General features: G+C 40.5%; 1 protein-coding gene across 12 annotated transcripts in view; it reads right to left on the reverse strand.

Moving 5' to 3' along the window:
- RBMS1 (RNA binding motif single stranded interacting protein 1) overlaps positions 1-24,846 on the reverse strand; it is a 207,482-nt gene that overhangs the window by 15,494 nt on the left and 167,142 nt on the right. For 8 of the 12 annotated variants that reach the window (XM_073305604.2, XM_073305606.2, XM_073305609.2 and 5 more), the window contains exons 5-9: positions 20,237-20,394; positions 16,164-16,243; positions 3,508-3,623; positions 1,763-1,812; positions 1,566-1,659 (exon numbers count right to left, since the gene is read on the reverse strand). In XM_073305604.2, coding sequence (XP_073161705.1) covers positions 1,566-1,659; positions 1,763-1,812; positions 3,508-3,623; positions 16,164-16,243; positions 20,237-20,394 — 498 coding nt within the window. The remainder of the gene's footprint in view (positions 1-1,565; positions 1,660-1,762; positions 1,813-3,507; positions 3,624-16,163; positions 16,244-20,236; positions 20,395-24,846) is intronic. The other 4 variants (XM_073305605.2, XM_073305603.2, XM_073305607.2 and 1 more) reach the window with 3 other exon arrangements.

The following is a 24,846-nucleotide window of genomic DNA, read 5'->3' on the forward strand; positions in this document are numbered from 1 at the left end:
AATAGATAGTAGAAGCACAAATAGGCCCATTCTCCTTCACTTCCCTCACCTGGGGCTGCTGAACCATATGGAAGTTTCTACAAGGGCATAATATAGGCCTTAAATGGGACCAGAGGGACATGCAGGTCTTGTGCCTACTCTCTGTATGGGGCTGTATTTCACCTGTTCTGCACAAATGGTACAGTTTGGCCCCTAAACTCAGTTTTATGCTAGGAAATGGGAGATAATTGCTAAATTTAACAAACCAAAATCTTCAGCATTTCATGTTAGGATTTTTTACTCCCTTGGTTTAATCTTCAATCAAATCTACTTTGCTTTTTGATGTCTCTCCTATATGAAGTAAATGCCTACAATAGCTAAATTAGAGGGACATGGTGGGTGAGGTCATATATTTTATTGCACCAACTTCTGGTGAAAGAGAGAAGCTTTCGAGCTTATGCAAAGCTCTTCTTCAGACCTGAGGAAGAAGTGAAGCTCTGTGTAAGCTTGACTCTTTCACCAACAGAAGTTGGTGCAATAAAAGATAATACCTTACCCAATGTGTGTCTCTATTATCCTGGGCCCAACACAGCTACAAAAGCACTGCAAACAGCAATAGCTAAATGTCTCTAAGCTGTGGTGTGGCAAGTGAGCCTTTGCCTGATTCTACTGAACTGCAGCAGTAAATCCGGACTCTCAATAAATGGAAATACAGAAGATCAGAGTGGTATTTAAAAACGAACATTCTTGAAAGCTTTATACCAAACGTGATAACTGCTTTATCAGCATATTACATTTTTTGTAAGCTTATTGCAGTGGGAGGCAGAATTACTCATGCCAGTTGCCTTTGTTTCAGTGCTCACTGAAGTCAAAGGACAGACTCCAGTTGACTTCAGTATGCTTTGTACTGGGCTCTGAGATTGCAAAGTGTGCACTGAGTACTCTTTGCTTTACAATCCTTATGATACCAAAGTAACTCCTGCTTTAAAAGGCCCTTTTAGAGGCCCTTTGCTCATATGTGGAAATATTTGTACTTGACCTCACGGCTGTTCATGATTTTCTCCCAGTCATCTGAACTCTTCTTCAAACTTTTCCCCCTAGGATGTAGTGAGTGTCTAATCTCTTCTTAGGACTCCTTATGCCTAAAGGAAGCCACAGGATCATGGGCAAATCTTCAAGCAAAAGCCGGCCAACCAAACCAAAGAGGGTTTAAATAAAGGTATTCTCTTACAAATACACCACAGACATAAAAAGGATTCAACAAACTGCCATGGAAGACAATAGAGAACTATATATGAAATCTACAAATGGCCAACAAATACCCTAGCTGTAACCACAAACAAGAGCCTTTATTTTGCAAGATTCCTTACATCTAATTACATTGCTGTGCTACATAAAACAAGCAGCACTTCAAAACAAGCACCTGTTAGTAATCCATGTGGCATTTGTGCTAATCCTGTATGGAACTGAATAGCTTTTTCATTTAAGTTTAGCATTTTTGTAGAGACCCATAAAAAAGATGTAGCAACCAGTAAATAGCACCATTCCCTATGAATCAATTCTGTAACTGAGCTCTAAGTACAAACCTGGTACGTAGAAACTGGAGAAGCAATATATGGCGTAATAGATGTTTGGGTGATCATCCTGTTTGTTGCAATACTGTATGGTGAAGGATAAAATCTACAAGATACAAAAAAAAAAATTAAACCCTACAAATGTAATAACTCTATGCATCTTTCATAATGCAGAAAATTCTTTTGTTTAGTGTCACCACTTGACGTACCCATTTTGTAAAGCAGCTGTAGTTGGATCATAAGTAAGCGTCATTCCAGCCTTTAAGGAAAAAAATAAATATGTACACACACACATATATATATATATATAAAATATAAAATGGAAGAGTTGACAAAATTATATTTTGGAAATTGTTTACATAAATCCTTCTTTAAATATATTATTCTTTAGTAAAAAAAATTGATCAGTGATATTTTATTTTCCTATGCTGAGGGAAAGGTTAACAGCAGGCAAAAGTAATGATATAGTAAAAGGAGTCACTGAACTATAATGTTGGCTCAGAATACAGAGTTTCAGTATGAAGAGAGAAATGCAGTAACTGCAAAGTTGGTGTGGTGTGTTTGTGTGTGTGTTTGTGTGTGTGGTGCATTAACTATAAAAATGAATGTGGAGAACTGTTCCTCAGAAGACAGATGTGAACATTTTCATAGCCTCAAATGTTTAGTCTTACTAAAGACAGTAAAAGTATATGAAAGAATTATCTTGGATATTAAAATTTAAGAAAGACTATATCATCAGTGTGATTGGAAAAAAACACCATGTTGCCCGGCACTTGTGTATTTCTCTCATATGTTGTAAAATAGGTACAACACTGTATTTCAATCCTAACTGATTTACAACATTCACATGACTTAACCCATTTCAATGCTGTATAAACAAAATGTTTAGTTATATATGACTGAAGTTATGTTTTTTTTGGCAGTTTTACACTGGAAGTATATACTGTGGGTAAAATCCTGCTCCCCTGCAAACTTCAATTGAGTCCAAGAGGATCAGGATTTCATCTTTTGCATTTACATAGAGATACAGGACTGGAATGGGACTCCTGGGTCACCAAGCTCAGTCCCCTACTATCACAGTCAACCCTGTCATATAAATCCCATTCATAAATGTATCAAACACCATCCTATAACCAGTTAGATTGTTTGCCCCCACTACTCCGATTGGGAGGCTGTTCCAGAACCTTCCTCCTCTGTGGGTTAGAAATCTTCTTCTAATTTCCAGTCTAAAATTTATTCATGTCCAGCTTATATCCATCTGTTCTTGTGCCAACACTGTCCTTTAGCTTAAATAGATCTTTTCCCTCCCTGGTATTTACTCCCTCAACGTATTTATAGAGAGCAGTCATATCCCCTCTCAGCCTTCCCTTTACTAGGCTAAACAAGCTAAGCTCTTTTAGTCTCCTCTTGCAAGGACACATCGATTACCAGAACTGTACAAAGTATTCCAGATGAGATCTTACCAGTTCAATGGCATTAATACTTCCCGATCTTTACTGGAAATACCTTTCCTGATATATCCTAGAATTGCATTTGCCATTTTCATGGTCACATTATACTGGTTGCTCATAATCTTCCTTTGATAGTCAATACATCCGGTCTTTTTCCTCCTTTGTTGTTTCCAAATGATGAGCCCCAAATTTATTAGAAATTCTTAGTAGTCCCTAAATGCATGACCTTGTACTATTAAATTTCATCCATTTCTATTACTCAAGGCCACCCAGTTCCTCCTGTATAATATTCTGATCCTCCTTTGCATTGATGATCAACAGGTTTTTTTAAAGAAAACTAAAGATGCATTTAAATATTTTATAAAAAGTTACAAACTGGCATGAGAGAGTTGCTGGCACACACTCAATGTGCCAAAAGGCCAAGCCAAGCAGTCTATATGCTTATCATTTTTGTAAGTATTCATTATCACACACCCACACTAAAGCTTGAAGGGAGGACTTACAAGTCTCACCTCGCCTTCTCTATGCCACGCTCTCCCGTTCTGTATATATTTGTTCTGATTCTGTCTCTTTTTCTGTCCTCCATCGGCAAATTTGCACAACAAAGGTTCTGCAGGAGCTAAAGGAATAAGGAATACTTTGAATTAGGCAGTTTTGTATAAAATTTATTAGGCATTCCAAATATTGTATACATTTATTAGTAAAACACATTAAATTTTATTTACTTTTTCAAAAAATATGTAATGTTAAAATTACAGCATTAACACAGACCATTGATAGAGCATCAACTAGTGGGCAGGACTGAACATGAGAATATGTATTCCACAATACACTGTACCATCAATAGTTGACAATCAAGTCACATACAACTAAAGAATAAAAATCTTGAGGGATATGGGGACCAATCCATTTTCTTCTAACCATATAAACCCAAAATTGTTTAAAACACTTTTCTGTTAAATTTTTTTAAAATAGTTTAACGTGTTATAAAGGGGCATTCTCAATGTAAAATCTAGTCAGTTTCTAAAAGTCAATGGGGGTCTACATGGGCACTGTGATGTGCAGTATGGAATTAGTTGTGGTACAGGTCCTTAACTATCTATGGAGTGTAAACATATAAACTGATCACATACAAATACTGTCAAATGCCTAAAGCAAACTAAATGGAAAAATAAATAACATTTTCTCTAATCTCTTTCAGTTGTAGTCATCATGTGTTACGTCTAACAACGGGTTAAATGAAATATAAAATGAAAAATTTTAATTTTTTTGTCCCTTTAACATAGAGATATAACAAGACAGTAACATCAGGTACAGCTATGGACTGTAGTTTCTTCTTAGCTCTTCTAGTCAGATTATTATATTTCAATTTAAAATGATCACATAATAAGACTGTTAGCAAGACACACAACCAGGATATGTTCTACCACGTATCCCATGCATGTTGCATTGTTCTGTGAACTAATGAAGACTGTGGATCTAGTTCTGAGCTGTGACTTTCAGGAGGTGCAGTCCAGGAAGGAGGTGGGTTTGGGTAGGGAGCTTTAAGTCACTTTTGGGCTTCCTGCATTCTGGGTTTAGTTCCCATAGTCAGTTATAGCAGCTTTAGACATTTCAGCAGCTTCCCACAGGTGCCTGCATTCTGCTTGGCTAGGCCAGGCCAAAATAGCCAGAGCTTAGGCACTCTGGCACAAAACCTTCCTTTCTTAACATTGCTTCTGCACACCTTGTCATGCCACAAAAATGAAGGTTTGATGTGGAAGCAGTGTAGACTATTAACCCAATCTTATGCCACCTTGCACTGGGAGATTCCCAGCTGCTTTCCCCTTTTCACCTCTGCAGCATAGAGGAGACAGAGCCCAGAAATGAAACCGGAAATTCTTGACTATTTTCCTTTTACCTCACTCTTTGAGCAGCCTCAGAAAAAGGGATCACCTACATCTTTATGATGTTTTCCCTTTTCTAGTCTTTACACAGTAGACTAACCATGATCACCACTTCTGTTCCTTATCTCAAAATGTAAGCAGTCATAAAGAGAAAATATAGCTGGAAAAGTTTGCATCTTACTCTTTCCCTAATTTATTATCCTTCTGAGCACCTTTCACTGATACACAGTCTTTTCCCATCCAACCTCACCGACAGGTTGGAAGCATCATTGTGACTTGGCTCTTCACAATTCACTGCCAATAATTCCTGCTACATGAGCTGTCTAAGCTGTTTTGTGACACTCCTTTATTCTTTCTCTAATAGGTAACACCCCAGTGAGAAAAGCCTGGATCTAAAAACTTGTAGGTTTCCAAATGTGAATTAGGATTAGGAGACAAGAATCAAAATGGTAGCACACCTGTAACAAAATAAACCCAAAAATTTCAATATAGATATCATTAGTGCCCACATGCTATTCATGCTGTCTAAAAGTGCTAAAGCTGATTGCTTCTTCCATCTTTTGTATGACTTGTTTCTGAACCCTCTAACAGTGGAGACTGGATGGCTCAGAGGATTAATAACAAGGCAAAGACTTTCACCTCTAAGCCATCAGTTTAAGTCTGCCTCAGGCTGGGTGGTCAAGTCATTACCTGGGGCTGGCCTATGTGAAATGAATTATTGATACTATTTCTGGTTCTACTGGGAAAATACCCACATCATACCTGCATACTTCTTGGCAGTCTTTCCATGAAAGATGCATGGACTTAGAGGCAGAAACACCCTCACAGGTGGTCCCTTGTGGTCAAGGTTGAATATGAGGCATATCAGTGAGGAAGCTTGCACTGCTACTGCCTACATCGTATATATTCAGTAGACAAATAGAAATATTCAGTGTCTGGGTCTAGAAATCTGGCACCTTCCATGAAAACTCTTAAAAATAAATCTTAAGGGGAAATTACTTAATATTGCATAGTGATAAATTAAGCTAGGGACAATGTAGGCTGACAATATGGAAAACACCTAAGTGGGTTAGAAACACAAGTCTCATTGACTTCCAATTGAATTTGTGCTCCTAAGTCACTGAGGCACTTTTGAAAATCCCGTTCTATATGATTAGTTGTAACAAACTACTATAGTGATGTCCTTTGTGCTATTAGACTAAGATGTTCTTTATCTGTTGTATGAACTTTTCCTCAGTTAAACTGGTTGAGTGACTAGTGCTTCATGGCCGGAAGTACAGAGCCCCTGCACATCCCATGAAGTCTTTTTCGTCTTACCACAAATTTCTTCCTCCTCCCCCCTTTAAAAAGAGAAGAAAACTAACGTTACTCAGGCAATTCAAATGGTACGTTTCCTATAAGGATGTAAATTCTTCTGTTGCATATATAGGACATGTATGTACAACAGCAGTCTGTGTTGCTTGTTAAATGTATACCTTCATATATTCTGAGTTGAGCTGTCAAATATTTACCAAAAATATACAGTGGTGAAGTTATAACCTCAGACCAGTGGGTGAAGCACACTAAACTTTTGAATTCCTTTACTTCTGAATGCTAATTTTCTCAACATTACAGCTGCATTCACTTTTGCATTTAAAATACAGAAAACTCAACAAGGTGGTTTTAAAATACTAGTTCCTTAAAGAGTTTGCTTAAATGCTGCCTATTTTTTTCATAGCATATTGCCAAGTAACAAAGCATATGGTACCAATGAATTCTGACATTAAAACATCACTACAGTGATGCAGCAAGACCATACAGCTAGACACTTTTGCCAAAAACTGGATCCCCCCGCCCACCCCCAAACTAAATCATGTGTCTAGTGCAGGCCCAAAATCATAACAAATATCAGTAACTTTATATTTTTTAGAAAGAAACTGAATGGACTCCACTGTCACCAAATTAATCCTCGTTTTGTTGAATATAAAGCTCAGGGGCCAAAGGTCATTTCCCTGATCCTTCTAATATTGCCACAGTAGCACATTTTAAGTTGTCACAATTAACTTCTCTCTCTCTTTAATTACTGATCCTTAAAATTAAACAGCAGGCACAAGATGAGAGAATTAAGAAAAAAAATAAAACTCTCTCTCAAATTTAGCATTTTATTCTAGACTTAATAGGTGAAATCCTGGTCCCACTGACTTCAGAGGTGACAAGTTTTTACCCAATAATTCCAAGGCCTACAGTAACTGTGGTTCTTTCAAAGGTGTTGTCCACGTGTATTCCACTTCTGGTACACACACGCTCCATGCGCACAAGATCAGAATTTTTTTGAATAGCATTGTCCATTGGGAACTCATCTGCACCCTGTAGCTGAGGGCACAAAGAGTGGGTCAGCTGCAACTGTCCATCAGTTCTTTCACTAAAGCAGAGTTCACTTGATATAGGACTCTGTCTGAAGGAAGGCAGTTCATGGAATGTATGTGGAAAGCACATCTTGAAGAACTACGGTTACTATAGGCTGGGTAACCGATCTTTGTCCTTCTAGTGACTGTCCATATGGATTCCATTCCTGGTGACTCAGAAGCAGTGAGTTCATTTCCTGGAGGTGGATGCTCTGAACTGGAACAGTCTACCAAAGAGGAGTGCTGAGTGAAGCTGTTAACAGAACTCCAGGTAGCTAAGTAGAGCTGAATCCCTTGTTTCCTTAGATGAGTTGTCACAACCACCAACCACTTGGTGAATTCTCTCAAAGCCACAGAGAGTATGAAGGGAAGCACCCTTGTGTTGAGACTTTCCCACCAGGAACCTGAGGTATTTTCTGTGAGCCATGTGAACTGTAATGTGCAAAAAGATGTCTTGCAAGTCAACAGACATAAATCAATGTTGCAGATCTAAGCGAGGAATTATAGAAGCTAATGTTACCATCCTGAACTTGAAATGACTGACTAATTAGAGTTGAAGATCCAGAACAAGTTACCAAACACTTTTCTTTTTTGGGATCAGGAAAAAATGAGAGTAAAAGTCCCTGCCCTGGAACTCCAGGATGACTTGGGCAATTTGGAGCTATAGAAGGGAGTCCACTTGCTTTCTTAGCAATATCTTGTGAGACAGGTTACTGAAGAATCATGGAGAAAGGTAAATGGAAGGACTGGAACTGGATGGAGTATCCCTTGTCTGCTGTTTCCAGGACCCACTGGTCTGAGGTGATCTAGTTTCAGGACTCCCCAAAACAATTCCTAAACAGGGATGGAACGTGAGAGGGGCATGGGAGTAGGAGATGAAGGTAAATCCCGTGGTCTAAGTGACTCTTGACTGCACTATCAGAACTGCTGATGGAAGGTCGATGTAGAATGTGTGGTGAAGGAGGAAGGGGCAGAGCGTGTCTTCCTCAGAGGCTTGGACAATCTTTGCTAGCTGCAGTAGTATGAAGAAGGTTGTCTCTGTTCGATAGTTCTGAGGCCTATATTGTTTTCTCCTGGGGACTAGGATGTACACCTGCAGAGAGCATATGGCCCATGAGTCCTTTCTGTCCAGGACTCTGTCAGGAAGAAGAGATCGCAGCCTTCAAAGGGTTGGTCTTGATGGTCATTTGGACCTCCTTCAGTATTCCAGAAGATTTGTTACCAGGAGGCCCTGTGCATTCTGATTGCAGTCGCCATACCATGAGCTACCGTGTCCATGGCATTAGTGGCCTGTAATGAAGTCTGTGCAACCAGTTATCCCTCTAACACCAGCGACTTGAGCGCCTTTCTGTGTTCCTGCAGGAGCGACAGTTGATCCCAGTTCAGAAAAGTATATTTAGCCATAAGTGTTTGGTAATTTGATATGGGTATTTGTAAATTGGCTGAGGAGTATGTCTTATGCCCAAAGAGTTCCAGCTTTTTGGGGTCCTGGTCCCAAGATGTTGCCTTAGGTGGTCTCTGCTGTTTAGATTTCTTTTGGAGTCAGCCACTCCCAAGGGCAGGTGTTGGATGGTTATAAAAATATTCAAGTCCCTTAATGGAGACTTGGTAGTGTCTTTGAAATGGGTGCCATGGAAGGATGTTGCTCCCAAGAGTCTCGATGTTTTTGCAACGTAAGAGCATCCTCTGGATTCCCTGTCTGAATAGCTCGGTTCACAGGGCAATGAGTGGGCAATTACATTAGTGACATTTTCTCAAGACCTTCAGAACTAGAGGAGGAAAAAGAATATAATGCTCTCGTAGGTGGGGCCATTCTTTTGGGGGTTTTAAGGTCCCACAATATTCTGTACTGGGATGGAGGTGGTGGCTGTAGTCAGTGCTGGGGCCAATAATGTCCTAGTGGAGATGAACAATAGTGACTGGCTGGTTGGACACCGTTAAGTCTCCTACTATGGTGAACCTCATGGGCACCAACAAGGTCAGCTCTGAGAATGTTCTTTCCACTCTGGAAGTGTGTTCACTACTGCAGAGCACAGTCTGGGGTGCTCTGATGTCAGTACTGAGAGTGGGATCTTAGATCCTTGTACTGGCAAGGGAAGCTCTGATGATTGTGCCCATTGCTTTGGTGCTGCAGTTTTGGTTCTGAGATTTTTGGTGCCAGACACTTGGATTCCAATGCATCTGAGTGGTGTTGAGTCAACGGCTGGACCTCCTCTGGGCTCTGAACGGACTCCTAAGCTAGATCTATTCGTCATAAACATCATATTCCATTCTTCCTCTTTCCTCAGAGGAGAGAGTACAGAAACTCCGGTCAATTCGATAGTTGAGGGTGGGGCTTTCTCAGTGCTAAATGAGCTCTGGATCTCGGGGTAAATCCCTGGTTTACCAAAGTACTAAGAGTCAGTCTGATCTGGTGTGGCCATCTTCTCCCCTTCAGGAACCGATGAAGCAGTCAGGAACCTCGAAGAGGAAAAGATTCAGGTGAAATTCTTTCACTTTTTGGGTCCTTTTGGTAAAGGAGCAGCATATAGAGCACATGTGAGGTATATGTACTTCCCTGTGGCAGATGATGTTCTTAGAGTGTCATCATTAATGGAAACAATTACCTTGCAGAAGGGACAGGATTTGAATGCTGGAGACTTCAATGCCTCCATGTCCAGGAGGGTCCAGTGCCAGGGCACCTCCCGGACTTTGAAAACTTCTTTCTTTTTCAAAGAGCTTAAAGTCTGTAAATCTAATTGCACTAACTATATACTAACTAAAGAGAAAACAACTGGACAGTATGCAGAGATGGGGACATTAGAGGGTTCTGTCTCAAAGCCTAGGGGGTAAGAAGGAATAAAAGGGCAAATGGAGCTGCCCTGACATTTAAACACTTGGCTTTGGGTTCCAGGGGGCATGCAAAGTGCAGGTGTGGTCCCAATGGATATTACTATTCAAAAAGATTCTTATTCCTCATTCATGGGGCACACGCTCACCAGATGTGGAATACACGTGGACAAAATCCCTAGAAGAACAACTCTATTTCACAGCCATGCAATTCACCTCTTGCCATGTATTTGCAATTATGCTTCAGAATCTAAGCTTTCATTTAAAATAATAAAATGGTTGCGAAGAAAGCCTTTGAAACTTAACCAAGTACAAACTGATGTTGTGGTGTCTAACCAATAGCTTAGAGATGTTAACTGCCCTATTATTCTCCCTGGAGTATTAACTTTGAAACCTAATGACTACAGTTTACATTTTAGCATTTAATTATTTCAGCTTATCATTTTAGCAGGAACATTCAGGTAATGTGTGCATGCATCAATTCCAAATTGCATTCCACACCTTCCTAGGTGCCAAGCCTTATCTGTCCCCCACACCGAGCTGCCAAAATTTCCAGGCTCCCTCTCACAATTTCAATTACCTTTTTTCTAATATATATATTTTAAATATCAGCAGTACTTTGAAAACTAAAGACTTAGGGGCTGTTTAAAATTAAATATTACACAGAATACTATAATATTATATTGATTGACTTTCATTTTCATTATTAAGTCAAGAAAAAAACCCCTCAATTTAAAACGTATTTGTGGCAGACAAAGACATTTCCAGAATGCTGCACTTTTTTGTCTTAGAATTTAGATTAAGGTTGTAAGAACCTGCACAGGCACTTGCCTGTATCTAACTCTCTACCTACAGTAGAACCTCAGAGTTATGAACTGAATGGTCAACCACACAATCTCATTTGGAACCAGAAGTATGCAATCAGGCAGCACCAGAGACGCTCCGCCCCCCCCTCCCCCCAAAAGGCAAATTCAGTACAGTATTTTGTTAAACAAACTACTAAAAAAATAAAGGGTAAGTTTAAAAAAAGATTTCACAAGGTAAGGAAACTGTTTCTGTGCTCGTTTCATTTAAATTAAGATGGTTAAAAGCAGCATTTTTCTTCTGCTAGTAAAGTTTCAAAGCTGTATTAAATTAATGTTCAGTTGTAAACTTTTGAAAGAACAACCATAACGTTTTGTTCAGAGTTACGAACATTCCAGAGTTATGAAATGTCTTATGCCCAAAGAGTTCCAGCTTTTTGGGGTCCTTCTCCCAAGATGTTGCCTTATCCTCCATTCCCAAGGAATTCGTAACTGTGAGGTTCTACTATATATTGATAGTCTATAAAGATCATTGCTACAAATAGTACCAAACAACTTTAGGAAAACAAATTGTTCTATAAGACTGTGACCTTATAATAAAAATTAAGGGTCAGATTCTGATTCCCATACTTGCAGTGAATAGTACCTTACACCATGGATAGTCCCAATGACTTCAGTGGAACTACTCATGGAGAAAGGAGCCACTTGGTGTAAAGTACTAGCATCTGGCCCCAAGAAATCACCAGCTGGATTGTATACACAAGGAAAGCCACAGGCTTAACCTAGTGGATACACAGGAAAATTAAAATTAATTTTCAAAATTAAAAACACCCAGTGCTTATCTCTCCTAGCAGTTAAAAGAATTTTCCAGCTCTGACTCCTAAATCTTTTGAGAAGGAGAAGAGATAAGGACCACAGTCTGGATTTAGGGTCTTCTGAAAATCCTTTTGCTACTTCTGTTCTCTGCCAATTTACCAAAGGCCAGATTCTTACATTGAGCAGTATCTTACTCTATGAGTAGTCTCACTAATTTGATGGGATTACTCATGGAGGAAAGCATTACGTATCATGAGTAAAGGTGGAAGAGTTTGGCTCCAAATTAGGGCAACTAGAACACCCGCTTTTTTTTTTGTCTTCCAGCTCAGAACTTCAGACCATAAATCAGATCAATTTTATACAACCTCTGAATTGGCTTTTAGCTCTGGAATAAGCTATAAAACAGATTTCACACAAAAAATGTCTGGGATTTGCTTTCATGAGTTGTTGTGGAGAAGACGCACAGAGTTCTGAGTTTAGCGTTTGGCATATTAGAAATGCTTCAACATATAGTAGGTACTACTGTGGATTTATAACATGGTTGATTTAACATTGATCTCTGAGCCTCATCTTTTTGCATGACTTAAAAACCCGCAAACCAAAAAAACCTTTTGCAATCTTGACACCACATCAATTTTGGGGTGAGGGAGTGAGTTTGCACTTGATATAGGTGTTTGGGTAAAGAACCATTTTAATATTAATCTTGGATAACTCTCAGGGTTGGGCTCCTGTAACTGTTGATTGTTTAATAGTCTGCATAAGGAAATAGTTCTATCCTGCACCTCTCTTGGAAGTTCCAGTGCCAGGATACATACTTGAGCCGGATTCATTATTTTTTGCCTTCACAAGGCACTTTGCATTAAGGTATCCTGATCTGCCTTCTCATGCTGCCCAGGAGGTCCAGCTCTGTTTCCTACAACTGTGTTTAAACCCTTCTTTCATTTAAATCCAATCTTTGTTATTTTAACTAAAAGAGATGTTCTTCCTCCTATACTTATTTCATTACAATCCCCCTCTCCTACTCTCTCCATCCTGGTATCAGTGTTGAAATATCCACCTCTGTTTGCTGATTTTAGCCAAGTTTCTAGTACACAGTGTTTCATTTTAAACATGCAGTTCCACTTCTGCAGTTTCATTTTGTATGTCTCTAAACTTGCTCCCTCCTCACTCCCCCAAAGGATAACCATCTACTTTGTACAACTTTACCCTCTTACTATCCATTTAGGAGCAGACTGTGCCTGGTTCTTACATGGGTGTGAGCCTTCTCCACTGCCTTTGCATGGCCTGCTAAGGGCCAGGGAGCTGCCCCATATCCTAGTCCCCTTCTGTGTCAGACTGCAGTGCAGGGTGGGTAATCAGCTGTACCGCCTGCAGGACTACAGTAACTCCTCACTTAACGTCATCCCAGTTAACGCTGTTTCGTTATTAAGTCGCTGATCAATTAGAGAACATGCTTGTTTAAAGTTGCGCGATGCTCCCTTATAACGTTGTTTGGCAGCCTCCTGGTTTGTCCACTGGTTGCAGAAAGAGCAGTCCGTTGGAGCTAGCTGGTAGGGGCTTGGAACCAGGATGGACCGGCAGCTCCCCAATCAGCTCCCCTAAGTTCCCTGTGAGGCAGTCGCTCAGCAGGCTATCAATTGCCGGCAGTTCAGTGTCCCTCCCCCACACTGGAGGACGGGGTGGGGGGGAAGAGGGGTGCTAATGTCAGGGTGGACCCCTTCTCCTGTACCTCATCTCCACAGAGCGGGGGTGGGGGTGGGGGGAGAGAATGGGACAGGACACTACAGGGCTCAGGGAAGGAGACGGCTGCTGTCTCAACCTGCTGATCTACTTAAAAAGGCAGTGTACTTCCAGTGTGGTTAGCATACTTAAAGGGGCAACGCACGTCTCTCTCTCTCACACACGTATACACATACACATACACACACACACACACACACAGTGTGTCTCTGTCTCTCTCTGCCATGCTGTCTCCTCCCTCCATTTGTTGTGCCTTGTAGAGTGTGAGGCTACATTAACAATGTCGTGTTAACCCTTGTGGGCTCAGCCGAGTGCTAGTTTATCATTTAGCAGTAAGGCATTCCCTAAGAAATATCCCACCCTCTTCCACCCTCTGACTTCACTACCTCAGCAAGCTTCACAATCATCATTGCTGTGTACAGTATTAAATTGTTTGTTTAAAACTTATACTGTGTGTGTATACATATACATACAGTCTTTTGCCTGTTGAAAAAAATTTCCCTAGAACCCAACCCCTGCTATTTACATTAATTCTCATGGGGAAATTGGATTCACTTAGCATTGTTTTGCTTAAAGTAGCATTTTTCAGGAATATAACTACAATGTTAAGTGAGGAGTTACTATGTATCAGTGGAAGAACTCTGCCTGTGTCAGGGAGCATCAGGAGCAATTCTACCTCTACAGAAATTCTCCCCAAGGGACAGGGAAGCTTCTCACCACCCACAACTCAGGGCTGTGCCTACATGGTAGTACCACTGAGTCTTTGATAATGTAGCTTTCCTCAGTGACACCCTTCCTCACCTACTTATTTGAATAACGAGCAGTGTAATGCTAAGTATTTGTAGTATTAACAAAGAGTGTATCTTACTGTCCCCAGATAGTCACATTTACAAAGTGTGTGCCCTCAACCCACTTGTTATACAAATCACTCCTATAATGTAATCCTGCCCAACAACTTGCTGCTTCTACCTGGTAAAACCTGATAGGACAAGGGTGTAACTCTGGCTTCAAAAGGGCCCAGTGTAGGCAGGGTGTGATCAGCTATGATAAGCTGACAGCTGCCCATCCAGATGTGGGCAGGACACAAGAGCTGCAAATGAGCAAGCTAAAAAGCACTAGCAGGAACTCCCACAATTTTGCAGTTGCCAGTTTTGCACAGATTCTACACAGTCCTTTCCTTTTGGTTAGAAATACTTAAATACTGATTAGAGCTTTGTCTGCTCCTATTCATGAGACTTTTAATGGTGTCTTAGCAATTTCAGTATTATAAAACAAAGCAAAATGAAAGGGAACAAGAGAGCAGTTAACATTCAATGAAAATAGTACCATTATCTACCTGCTGACTCGTGGATTTTCCACCTCACAAAATAAATAATCTACATGGGATATTTGCAAAGATAGTCAATAGGAAAATGGAAGTTATAGCCCCTAGCCCTAAAGTCCACAGTTTTCATGCAATTATTATTTGGTAGGCCATGAAACGCATCCCAGTGCAGAGAGTCTGCAAAAGGCACTCAGGTCAAAATGTCACCCTGCAATAGATCAAGCTGGGTAAGGGGAAGCAGCCTTCCATGCCTACCAAAGCACAGACTGACTCATGCAGGAGTAATCTTTCAAGGATGAGGCATGTATGCAGTTTTATTAAACAAGCCAAATTATTTTTTTGCTCTTTGTTTGCTTTTTTCCTTTTCCTGTGTTCTCTGTGCCAAGGTCTTGGCATGAAGGATGTGTCATCAATGGGATGAGAACACCAGTAAATGCGTCAACACCACTGTAACTTGTAAAATTCTTTCTTAGAGTGTCCCTGTAAAATAGTTACCAAAGGAAGCCTGGAATCTTAGCCATGTATGCTTTCCTCATGTATTGTCCTGTTTTGCTTCCTAATTTACTCTGCTGCTTTGTGTGATAAAATTCTCTTTCCATGTTATATAGAGTGACTTCAAATTTAAATTAATGGAATATATATATGTTTTCCTGTTATTATATTTTTAACAGGCAAGATATCAGTGAAGGTATTGTGAGCATAGTCTCTCGCCACTGAACTCCTGTGCATTTTGACTTCAAATTCTTTTATATTTTTCTAGCATTTTCTGTGGGTCTCTTTTTTCCCTGGCTCAAGAACTTGAAAACCTGTTTCAGATGCCTGAGTGGAAAAATTCAATGCACTTCAAAAGGATTTTCTGTAGGCAGGCCACAAAGATGTTGCTCATCGAATCCAGTCTGCCAGCAAGTGAATGACTTCAAACAAAAGCATGGGTAGATGGCAAAACAGTAAGTTTAGGTTACCTTTTTTTTAAATTTATTTTTTAAAATAAACTGCAGCTAATTGATCCAAGGGCCACTAATCAACCTCTGCTCTAACGAGTATACAATTAGCTTCCGTTGGGGTTACACAGAATGTAAGTCAGTGCAGAATTTGGCTCAAGACATCTGAACTGCTTTTCTACTTTGTAGAGTGGAACACAACAGCACAACTTCCCAGTGAAGCTCTACTGTGAAAATGAAAACAATCATGGTGTTATTTTTTTACAAAAGTGGCATTACTGTGTTCCAGGCCAGCAAATATTCTAGCTATCCAGGGAAGCAGTGTTACATTTTAAAGAATGACAAACCAGGTATAACAATCCCCAGGATATGCTTAAACTGTAAGGTCAGTCATCTATTGATATATGTTCTCAGAATAGCAATATAAGCAACATACCAGAAACTCCCGGTGGTGTCTTAATGAATTTTCCATTAAAATGAGCAATCACTGCTTCACATTTTTCTGTTGATTCCATCCTATGTAAATAAAGGATAAAATAGAAATTAAACGTTTGCCCGGTTTCTGCATTTGAAAAAAAAACAAAACAGATTTACTAGGTTTTCTTGCTCTCCTTTCACTTTTGTGACTTCCTTTTGTGTGTGTGAGCAACAGGGTAAAATTAAAGAGAATTAACTTTTTGTGCAAAGTGATAAGACTCGACACTCTGGGAATTTAATTTCTCTGTTTATTAGGTCATGTTCTGCAGAGGTCAGATAATATGGGTTATACAAGTTAGGCCACGTATACTCAATTTCCAAGGGTTGACAATGGGACTATCACTACAGGATTCTTGGTGTTTGGATCCTAAACCCAATGCTTCAAGAAACCCTCCCTCATTTCTCCCTCCCTCCCACCTTCTTAAAGGTAGAGGAGGCATGTAACAGGAAAACCCTCACCCCTGAATTCTCCTCAAGAGGATCTCTCTTTCGCCATCTTCCAACTTTATAAGGAAGGTCAAATAAAGGCCAATGCCCTATCCCAAAATTCAGTTAGGTTCTTCAGAAAGTGGACCAGGAAGCAGCTTAGCATCCCAATGATGCAGAAGGAGCAGGAACACTGACTCCTGCAAAATCCTAGAAAATGCAAAAACAGAGATGCCCAATAAACCTTATAACAGTAGTTAGGGAATCCACTCGCTTACCTGGAGAGGGCATGATAGCTGGAACAGCTCATAACTGCTAGCCTGAGTTGCCCTAGCTACGGAACTAAGCCAAAAGGGGTGTGGCCATCATTTTGTTTCCCCATTGCTGCTGTTTAGTGAAGCACAGTGGCCCTGACCTAATTACTCCATTGCTCCTTCAGAAAATCCCAAGAGAAGTGCAACCTGCACCAGGTGAACTGGGAATAGGGTGAGTCAGGACAGCAAAAAGGTAAGGCTCGGTTAACAGGAGACCTCAAGGCATCTAACAGTAGGAAACTCCATTCACACAGCACACTGAACTGCCTTCAGACAGTCCTGACTTTTAGTCATTACCAACTTGGACTGCACTGGAACTGCTCACCCAGAGATGAAAAGCAAAGAGATAGCAATTTTAATAGGAGCATACGTTTCACAGTTGTTTATAAAATGAAGTTTAGGTAATATATACAAAATCATTAAAGGGATTGTTATCTGCATATTACATTTGTGAAACTCAGATCCACAGGTTAGGCCATATGATTAAGTCACCTTCCGCTCATCAGCAATCTACAGTAGCCAATGAGAGGTAAATATTGGTGCTTTTGGACTCCTGCTAGTCTTCCCATTCAGACCCTGGGAAATTCTTCCACAGCCAAGAACCAGGATCGGCAAATGGGCAGACTGAACAAAAGGGTTTTTTCACAAATGTAATTGGAGAACCAAGAGAGCTTGGAGGGGGCTCTGGGTTGCTGGATCTGAGTCACTGTGTTAGTCTCAGATTCAAATCTGGATTTGATAAAATCTATTCTGAGGTTACTTTCTACTAACCTCCTAAAACATCATGGACACAAGAACTGAAAACTTACTGTACATTCATTCGTATGTCCCTGAAACACCTTCAGTCTCAAAAAGGCATTCACTCATTAACGTTCAGACATCTAACTTGCAGTATTTGAGTATATGTGGTGTGGCAAATTGCCAGCACTACTTTGATGGGTTTCATGCTTTCTCCTCTTGGGGATGGTTCAAGGCACCGTTTCTTGCCCCTGAACTGGGGTATTAACTGCCCCACTAGTGTCCTAGAGGAGGGGAGTGGAGAGGGAGGGACCCGGGACCGCCCTCTACTCCGGGTCCCAGCCCAGGGGCCCTAGGGATAGCAGCAAACCGCTTGAACTAGCGGTTCCTTCCCCTGGGCTACTTCCCTCTACTGCCCTTCAGCTTGTGGAGCTTCCTGTCCTCCCTCTACACAAACCAGGTGTCCCTTTACCTAGGGTCTTGGTCTTCTTAGCCCACCGCAGCACTTCTCCAAACTCTCCTCTGCTTCCTTCCAAACTGCTCCAACACCAATTCACTCTGCTTCCCTTGTCTGATTGAAGCAGGGGCGTTTTATCACGTGACTGGCTTCAGGTGCTTTAATTAATCTATAGCAAACTTTCTTCCCTCTACAGGGAATAAGGCTCCCTTCTAACACTCTCCTGCTGCCCTCTGGCCATGCTGTATCACAGTGGATAGATGTTAAAATATGGTCTTATACAACTCATCTACATAGGTTTCCTCTCCTGTTAATGTAAAAGTCAGCCATATTTCTAAATGAACACATGGAGCCGTTTCAGTCTTAGTATAGTAGAGAACCCACTTAGAAAGTACAGATTTTGAAGCTAAGGTCTTTTTCCCAACACACCCACAACACAAACGGTGATTTGGATTTGCATATCTCTTGTGCACTTTCCAGGTAGAATTTTAATGCTCTTCTGGCATCTAATGCCACAAGAGTTAAGGGTAAAATCTTGCCCCAAATACCTCTTGTTTAACAGAATGAGATGCAACTTGCAAAGAGAACCATTTCAGGGAGACCCTATGGTCTTGTTAATTTCCCACAAGCAAACTCAGTGAAACCACACCCTAAAACATTTGAATTTGAACAAATCAACAAACTCCTATTATTCAGGTGCCATACACTGTTCAGATTCCTCTCTGTGTGGTCCATTAGAGCACCAACAATTTTATATTCACCTACTTGTTCAAATACAAAACTACCAAAAGATAGACAAAATATCAGAAATGTTCATTCAGTCACCTGGTCTTCAAATTCCAAAAGGACTAATTCTACCTATCATCAGTGTTTTTGTGGCACATCTATATGCTTAATCATATATCTTTTAGAATCTACTTCCTTAATTCAAGGAGTGCTCCTTACTGCAGACACTGTTAACAGAAATCTCCAATCCAGTTCTCAAATTTGGTCATTCAGCTTGCACACGGACGAGATCTTGACTGTTTTAAAGAGTGATCATGAGACGATCTAGGCTTAATGCAGGACTTAGAGATAGAGAAAATAAATGCTAAAGGGCCACAGGAGAACTCTTGGCCTGGAAATCTGCAGTAGTCAAATAGCCAGTAACTAAAGGAAACACAGACCCCCAGCGGCGGGGTATTTGAGAGCTGAGTGGACCATGGAAATAGTGTTTGATCTTATTGACTCTAAGGGAGAACCATTCCCATCTAGATGTCAACTGCTTTTGGTGTAAGATTTATGTGGAGAATCAAAAATATATTTTTTTCCAAAATGGCAACAGGCTCATGAGCCAGAATATGCCAAGCACTGATAATACAGAGTGATGGGTCTCTTTCCTCAGAAAAATTGATGCAAAGAAAGGTATTTCAGTAGTGCAGGAGCCCTCCTACCTCTCCTTCTGGAAGCCTAGCCTCAAAAACTGGATTACAGAGGCCAGGGTGGGGTTCTGCTCATACAGTACTTAACAGGGAAAATTTGCACTTGAAGAGACCCTATTTAGCAGAAGTAGGTCAGATTATCAGCATGTGGCACTGTTATAAGTTTTCCTAATGGAAGGTCTTAGGGGAATGTGGAAAGGAGGGTCTGTGATGAGAGGATTTCAGCCCAAATCCTTCCACGAGTGTTGGCTATCATTAGAGATGGTGATGAGAAGGCTTCACATACTTCCTGCCCACTTACTCAGGTGTGGGGGAGGTGGGAACAATAGCTTATGCCAGTAGACCCCACAGAAGTGAAAAGTGGAGTCTTGTTCCTGTTTGAACCCCTGCACTGGTGCCCAAAGCAAGCCAAAATTGGCCCCAAATCTTAGTTGAGAGTCTGACATGTTTGGCTAAACAAAGGACAGATTACCAAAGTCCCGCTGCATCTCTTAATTAAAAAGGGATTCAAATTAAAAGTATGGTAAGCTTTCTGTAATCACCTCTTCCTCCTCCTATTCTGAGTGAACCCTGAGTGACAATAGCTAGAAAAAGACATTTTTATGATTAACACTATTGATGGACACATGGTTTACATAGTACTGAATGAAAAAAGTGGATAAGCAAACTATAGTACCTTGCAAAGCCAACACCACGACTTGTGCCACTGGAATCACGAAGTATCCTTGTAGAGATAACTTGCCCGAATGGCTTGAGCATATTCTCAAGCTCTTGTTCATCCATTGACAGCGGCAAATTGGAAATATATAAGTTAGTTGGATCTTGTTCTTGTTGCTGAAACAGAATTAAAAACTGCCATTTAATTTTCAAAACCAATAGAGTAGAAAGAAATCTTAAGCATAGACTATGTCTATCATTACATCTATTTTTCTATGTTTAAGAGTCTCAGGTCCCATTATACAAGCCTTTCTTTCCCCACATCACCCATTTTAAACAACTGTCTCAGTATAATTATTCAAGCAAGAGAAAACTGCTTAAAGCATGTCTGGAGCGACTTTTTGTTAACCTTAACCATTCTGATAAAAAGTGGAGAGTAGAATGAACAAATGACCAGTCTTAACATATATATCATATCTTTATTTTAAGGTTTTTGGAAAGAAGGTTAATATTAGAGTGGAGCAACTCAAGGAAAATCAGGATTGAAGCTGGGAGAAGAGGAAAAATTAGACTAATGGAATGTTACCCTGAAAATGGATGAGGAAAAGAGATAAGAAACAATAGGAAAGGAAGAAAAAACTGGAGTGAAGAGATAAAAGGAATGGAAAAGACAAATGATACAATGCATTTTTTTTTAAAAGTACACTGGCAAAACGTTACAATAAAAATAGGCAGTTGTCCAATGCAGATAAAGCTGTGCAGGAAATGGTTTTCCTAACCCAAGAAAATTCTCTTATTCCACATTGGGAGAATAGACACACACACACACGCAGTGAGATAGAGCATGAGCAGAACAGTCAACCCAGCTGTTAAGACAAAGCAGAAAGCATACAGGGAGTGGAAGATGGGAGGGATCAGCAAGGCAAGCTACCTTATTGGGGTCAGAACATGTGGGGGTAAAGTGAGAGGCTAAAAGTCAAGTAGAGTTGGACCTTGCAAAGGGAATTAAAACCAATAGTAAAAAGTTATATATCCCTATAAATAAGAAGAAAACAAAGAAAGAAGAAGTGGGACTGCTAAACACGGAGGATGGAGTGGAGGTTAAGGATAATCTAGGCATGGCCCAATATCTAAACAAATACTTTGCCTCAGTCTTTAATGAGGTTAATGAGGATCTTAGGGATAATGGTAGCATGAGAAATGGGAATGAGGATATGGAGATAGAGATTACCATATCTGAGGTAGAAGCGAAACTCGAACAGCTTAATGGGACTAAATCGGGGGGCCCAGATAATCTTCATCCAAGAATATTAAAGGAATTGGCACATGAAATTGCAAGCCCATTAGCAAGAATTTTTAATGAATCTGTAAACTCAGGGTTGTACTGTATGACTGGAGAATTGCTAACATAGTTCCTATTTTTAAGAAAGGGGAGGAAAAAAGTGATCTGGGTAACTACAGGCCTGTTTGACATCTGTAGTAAGCAAGGTCTTGAAAAAATTTTTGAAGGAAAAGATGGGGATCAATATGAAAATTGAAAGGTGGATAAGGAATTGTTAAATGGGAGACTACAGCGGGTCATATTGAAAGGTGAACTGTCAGGCTGGAGGGAGGTTACCAGTGGAGTTCCTCAGGGATCGGTTTTGGGACCAATCTTATTTAATCTTTTTATTACTGACCTCGGCACAAAAAGTGGGAGTGTGCTAATAAAGTTTGCGGATGAGGTATTGAGCTGGGAGGTATTGCCAATACAGAGAAGGACCAGGATATCATACAGGAGGATCTGGATGACCTTGTAAACTGGAGTAATAGTAATAGGATGAAATTTAATAGTGAGAAGTGTAAGGTCATGCATTTAGGGATTAATAACAAGAATTTTAGTTATAAGCTGGGGAACGCATCAATTAGAAGTAATGGAGGAGGAGAAGGACCTTGGAGTATTGGTTGACCACAGGATGACTATGAGCCGCCAGTGTGATATGGCCGTGAAAAAAGCTAATGCGGTCTTGGGATGCATCAGGCAAGGTATTTCCAGAGATAAGGAGGTGTTAAGTACCACTATACAAGGCACTGGTGAGACCTCATCTGGAATATTATGTGCAGTTCTGGTCTCCCAAGTTTAAGAAGGATAAATTCAAACTGGAACAGGTACAGAGAAGGGCTACTAGGATGATCTGAGGAATGGAAAACCTGTCTTATGAAAGGAGACTCAAGGAGCTTGGCTTGTTTAGCCTAACCAAAAGAAGGCTGAGAGGAGATATGATTGCTATCTATAAATATATCAGAGGGATAAATACCAGAGAGGGAGGATAATTATTTAAGCTCAGAACCAATGTGGACACAAGAACAAATGGATATAAACTGGCCATCGGGAAGTTTAGACTTGAATTTAGACGAAGGTTTCTAACCATCAGAGGAGTGAAGTTCTGGAACAGCCTTCCAAGGGAAGCAGTGAGGGCAAAAGACCTATCTGGCTTCAAGATTATACTCTATAAGTTTATGGAGGAGAAGATATGATAGGATAACATGATTTTGGCAATTAATTGGTCTTTAACTATTCATGGTAAATAGGCCCAATGGCCTGTGATGGGATGTTAGATGGGATGGGATCTGAGTTACTACAGAGAATTCTTTCCTGGGTATCTGGCTGGTGAGTCTTGCCCACATGCTCAGGATTCAGCTGATTGCCACAGTTGGGGTCGGGAAGGAATTTTCCTCCAGGGCAGATTGGAAGAGGGCCTGGAGGTTTCTTGCCTTCCTCTGCAGCATGGGGCACGGGTCACTTGCTGGAGCATTCTCTGCACCTTGAAGTCTTTAAACCATGATATGAGGACTTCAATAGCTCAGACATAGGTGAGAGGTTTATTGCAGGAGAGGGTGGGTGATATTCTGTGGCCTGCATTGTGCAGGAGGTCAGACTAGATGATCATAATGGTCCCTTCTGACCTTAATATCTATGAATCACGTGCAAGACATGCACCTGGGATCTGGGAGACCTGATTCACACCAGAGACTTGTACTTGGGTCTCCCACATCCCAAATGAGAGCCTTGACCGCCAGGCTATTAGCTGTTCTGGGCCTTCCCTCTCTCACTGGTTTTGATCAGAAATTCCATCCTGGACCTGATAAGCCTGTTTGTCCAAATGAATATATTCCAGCAAAAAGTATTAGTTTTGTCAAAAAATTCCTGACCAGCTCTAGATTTATACAAACAAAATTATTTGATTGAGTGATACAAATCCATGAATTTATTCAAATAATATGTGCCCAGTTTTACATTACCTGTAATATTAAATATAGTTAATTAAACACTGCTTCCTCCCTGAATTCACCAGAACCTGTGCTTGATGATCTTTAGGACATATTGCAAGATACACCTATATTTCTAGGCTTTTATAGAAGACATAGGGAGGGATGAATGGAGTATGACTGGTATCGTGTGAGAGAGCTTGTGATGGAAGCTGCTAAAGAGGCTTTTTAATATTACTAATTATTAATCGTACAATACCCCAAAATGTGCTTCACAAATAAGAGGAACGCAGTCTCTGCTCCAAAGAGCTTGCAGTCTAAATATAATATAATATAAAAGAACAAGTCAGAACAAATAACGAGTGGGGAGAAAGGGAAGACGAAGGACAGAGTGACAAGGTCACACAGTTACTCAGGTTGACTCTGCACAAAACGTAACAGGTTTTCCCTCCATTATACTTAATTTTATACAGAATTTTAATTGTCCCATTTCTCTCTGAGAAAGGACACCAGAGGGACAAAAAATCCTCGCCCTGCCCTCAGCCATTGCTCTAAGCTTTATTACTGACCAAATCCTTCTCTATAAACTTGTGATTACTTAATTTTTTTTTCGTGACGATAAATCCACTTAAATCCTGGCCCTTGATTCCTCACAATCTAACTAGAGGATAACGCCTCTGCAAAGCATGCCTTTGTCATCTCCCATCTGAAATACCGCAACGAAACATACGTGAGCATGAATCTAACAACACTTAGGGCAGCTTTTTACCATACGGAAAAGCTCATCTGTGCAGGAAACAGAATCTTCTGGGGCTGGTCTAGGAGTCAGGAACAATTCCCAAAGGAACTAAGGACTATTACAAACCTCACTATCTTCTGCTCCATGTGCAAAGAACGTTTCTTCACCCTTCCTTCCCCAATATAAACTCACAGCAGCATGTACATTTAAAAAATAAAAAACAAAAACAGGAAAGAAACCCAAAACCCTACAAAAAGAACCCTCTGCACAATACACACAGTTCTCCCCCTGGATATGAGGTCTGGTCTAGGTCTACACTACAGACTGGTGCCAGCAAAACTATGTCAGTCCAGGGTCTGAAGAGGCAGCACAGTTGTATTGATGAGGGATCGCATCAGAAGTCCCTAGTGTAGACACAGCTATATCTGCAAAACTGTGCTTTTAAGTATTACCTGTTATGCGTGTGTGGGGATGGTTTTATTATACCAGTAGAAAGCACAACTTTGTCAATGTAGCTGAGTTTACACTAGGAACTCTTTGCCAGTATAGTATACCAGTATTCCTATACCACTGCAGCAGTGCTAGCATAGACTTGGCCAGGATGAGAGAGAAAATGAATGCCACGTGACAAGATGTTAGCT

This window comes from Lepidochelys kempii, chromosome 11, assembly GCF_965140285.1.
Source record: "Lepidochelys kempii isolate rLepKem1 chromosome 11, rLepKem1.hap1, whole genome shotgun sequence".
In the NCBI taxonomy this organism is placed as follows: domain Eukaryota; kingdom Metazoa; phylum Chordata; order Testudines; family Cheloniidae; genus Lepidochelys; species Lepidochelys kempii.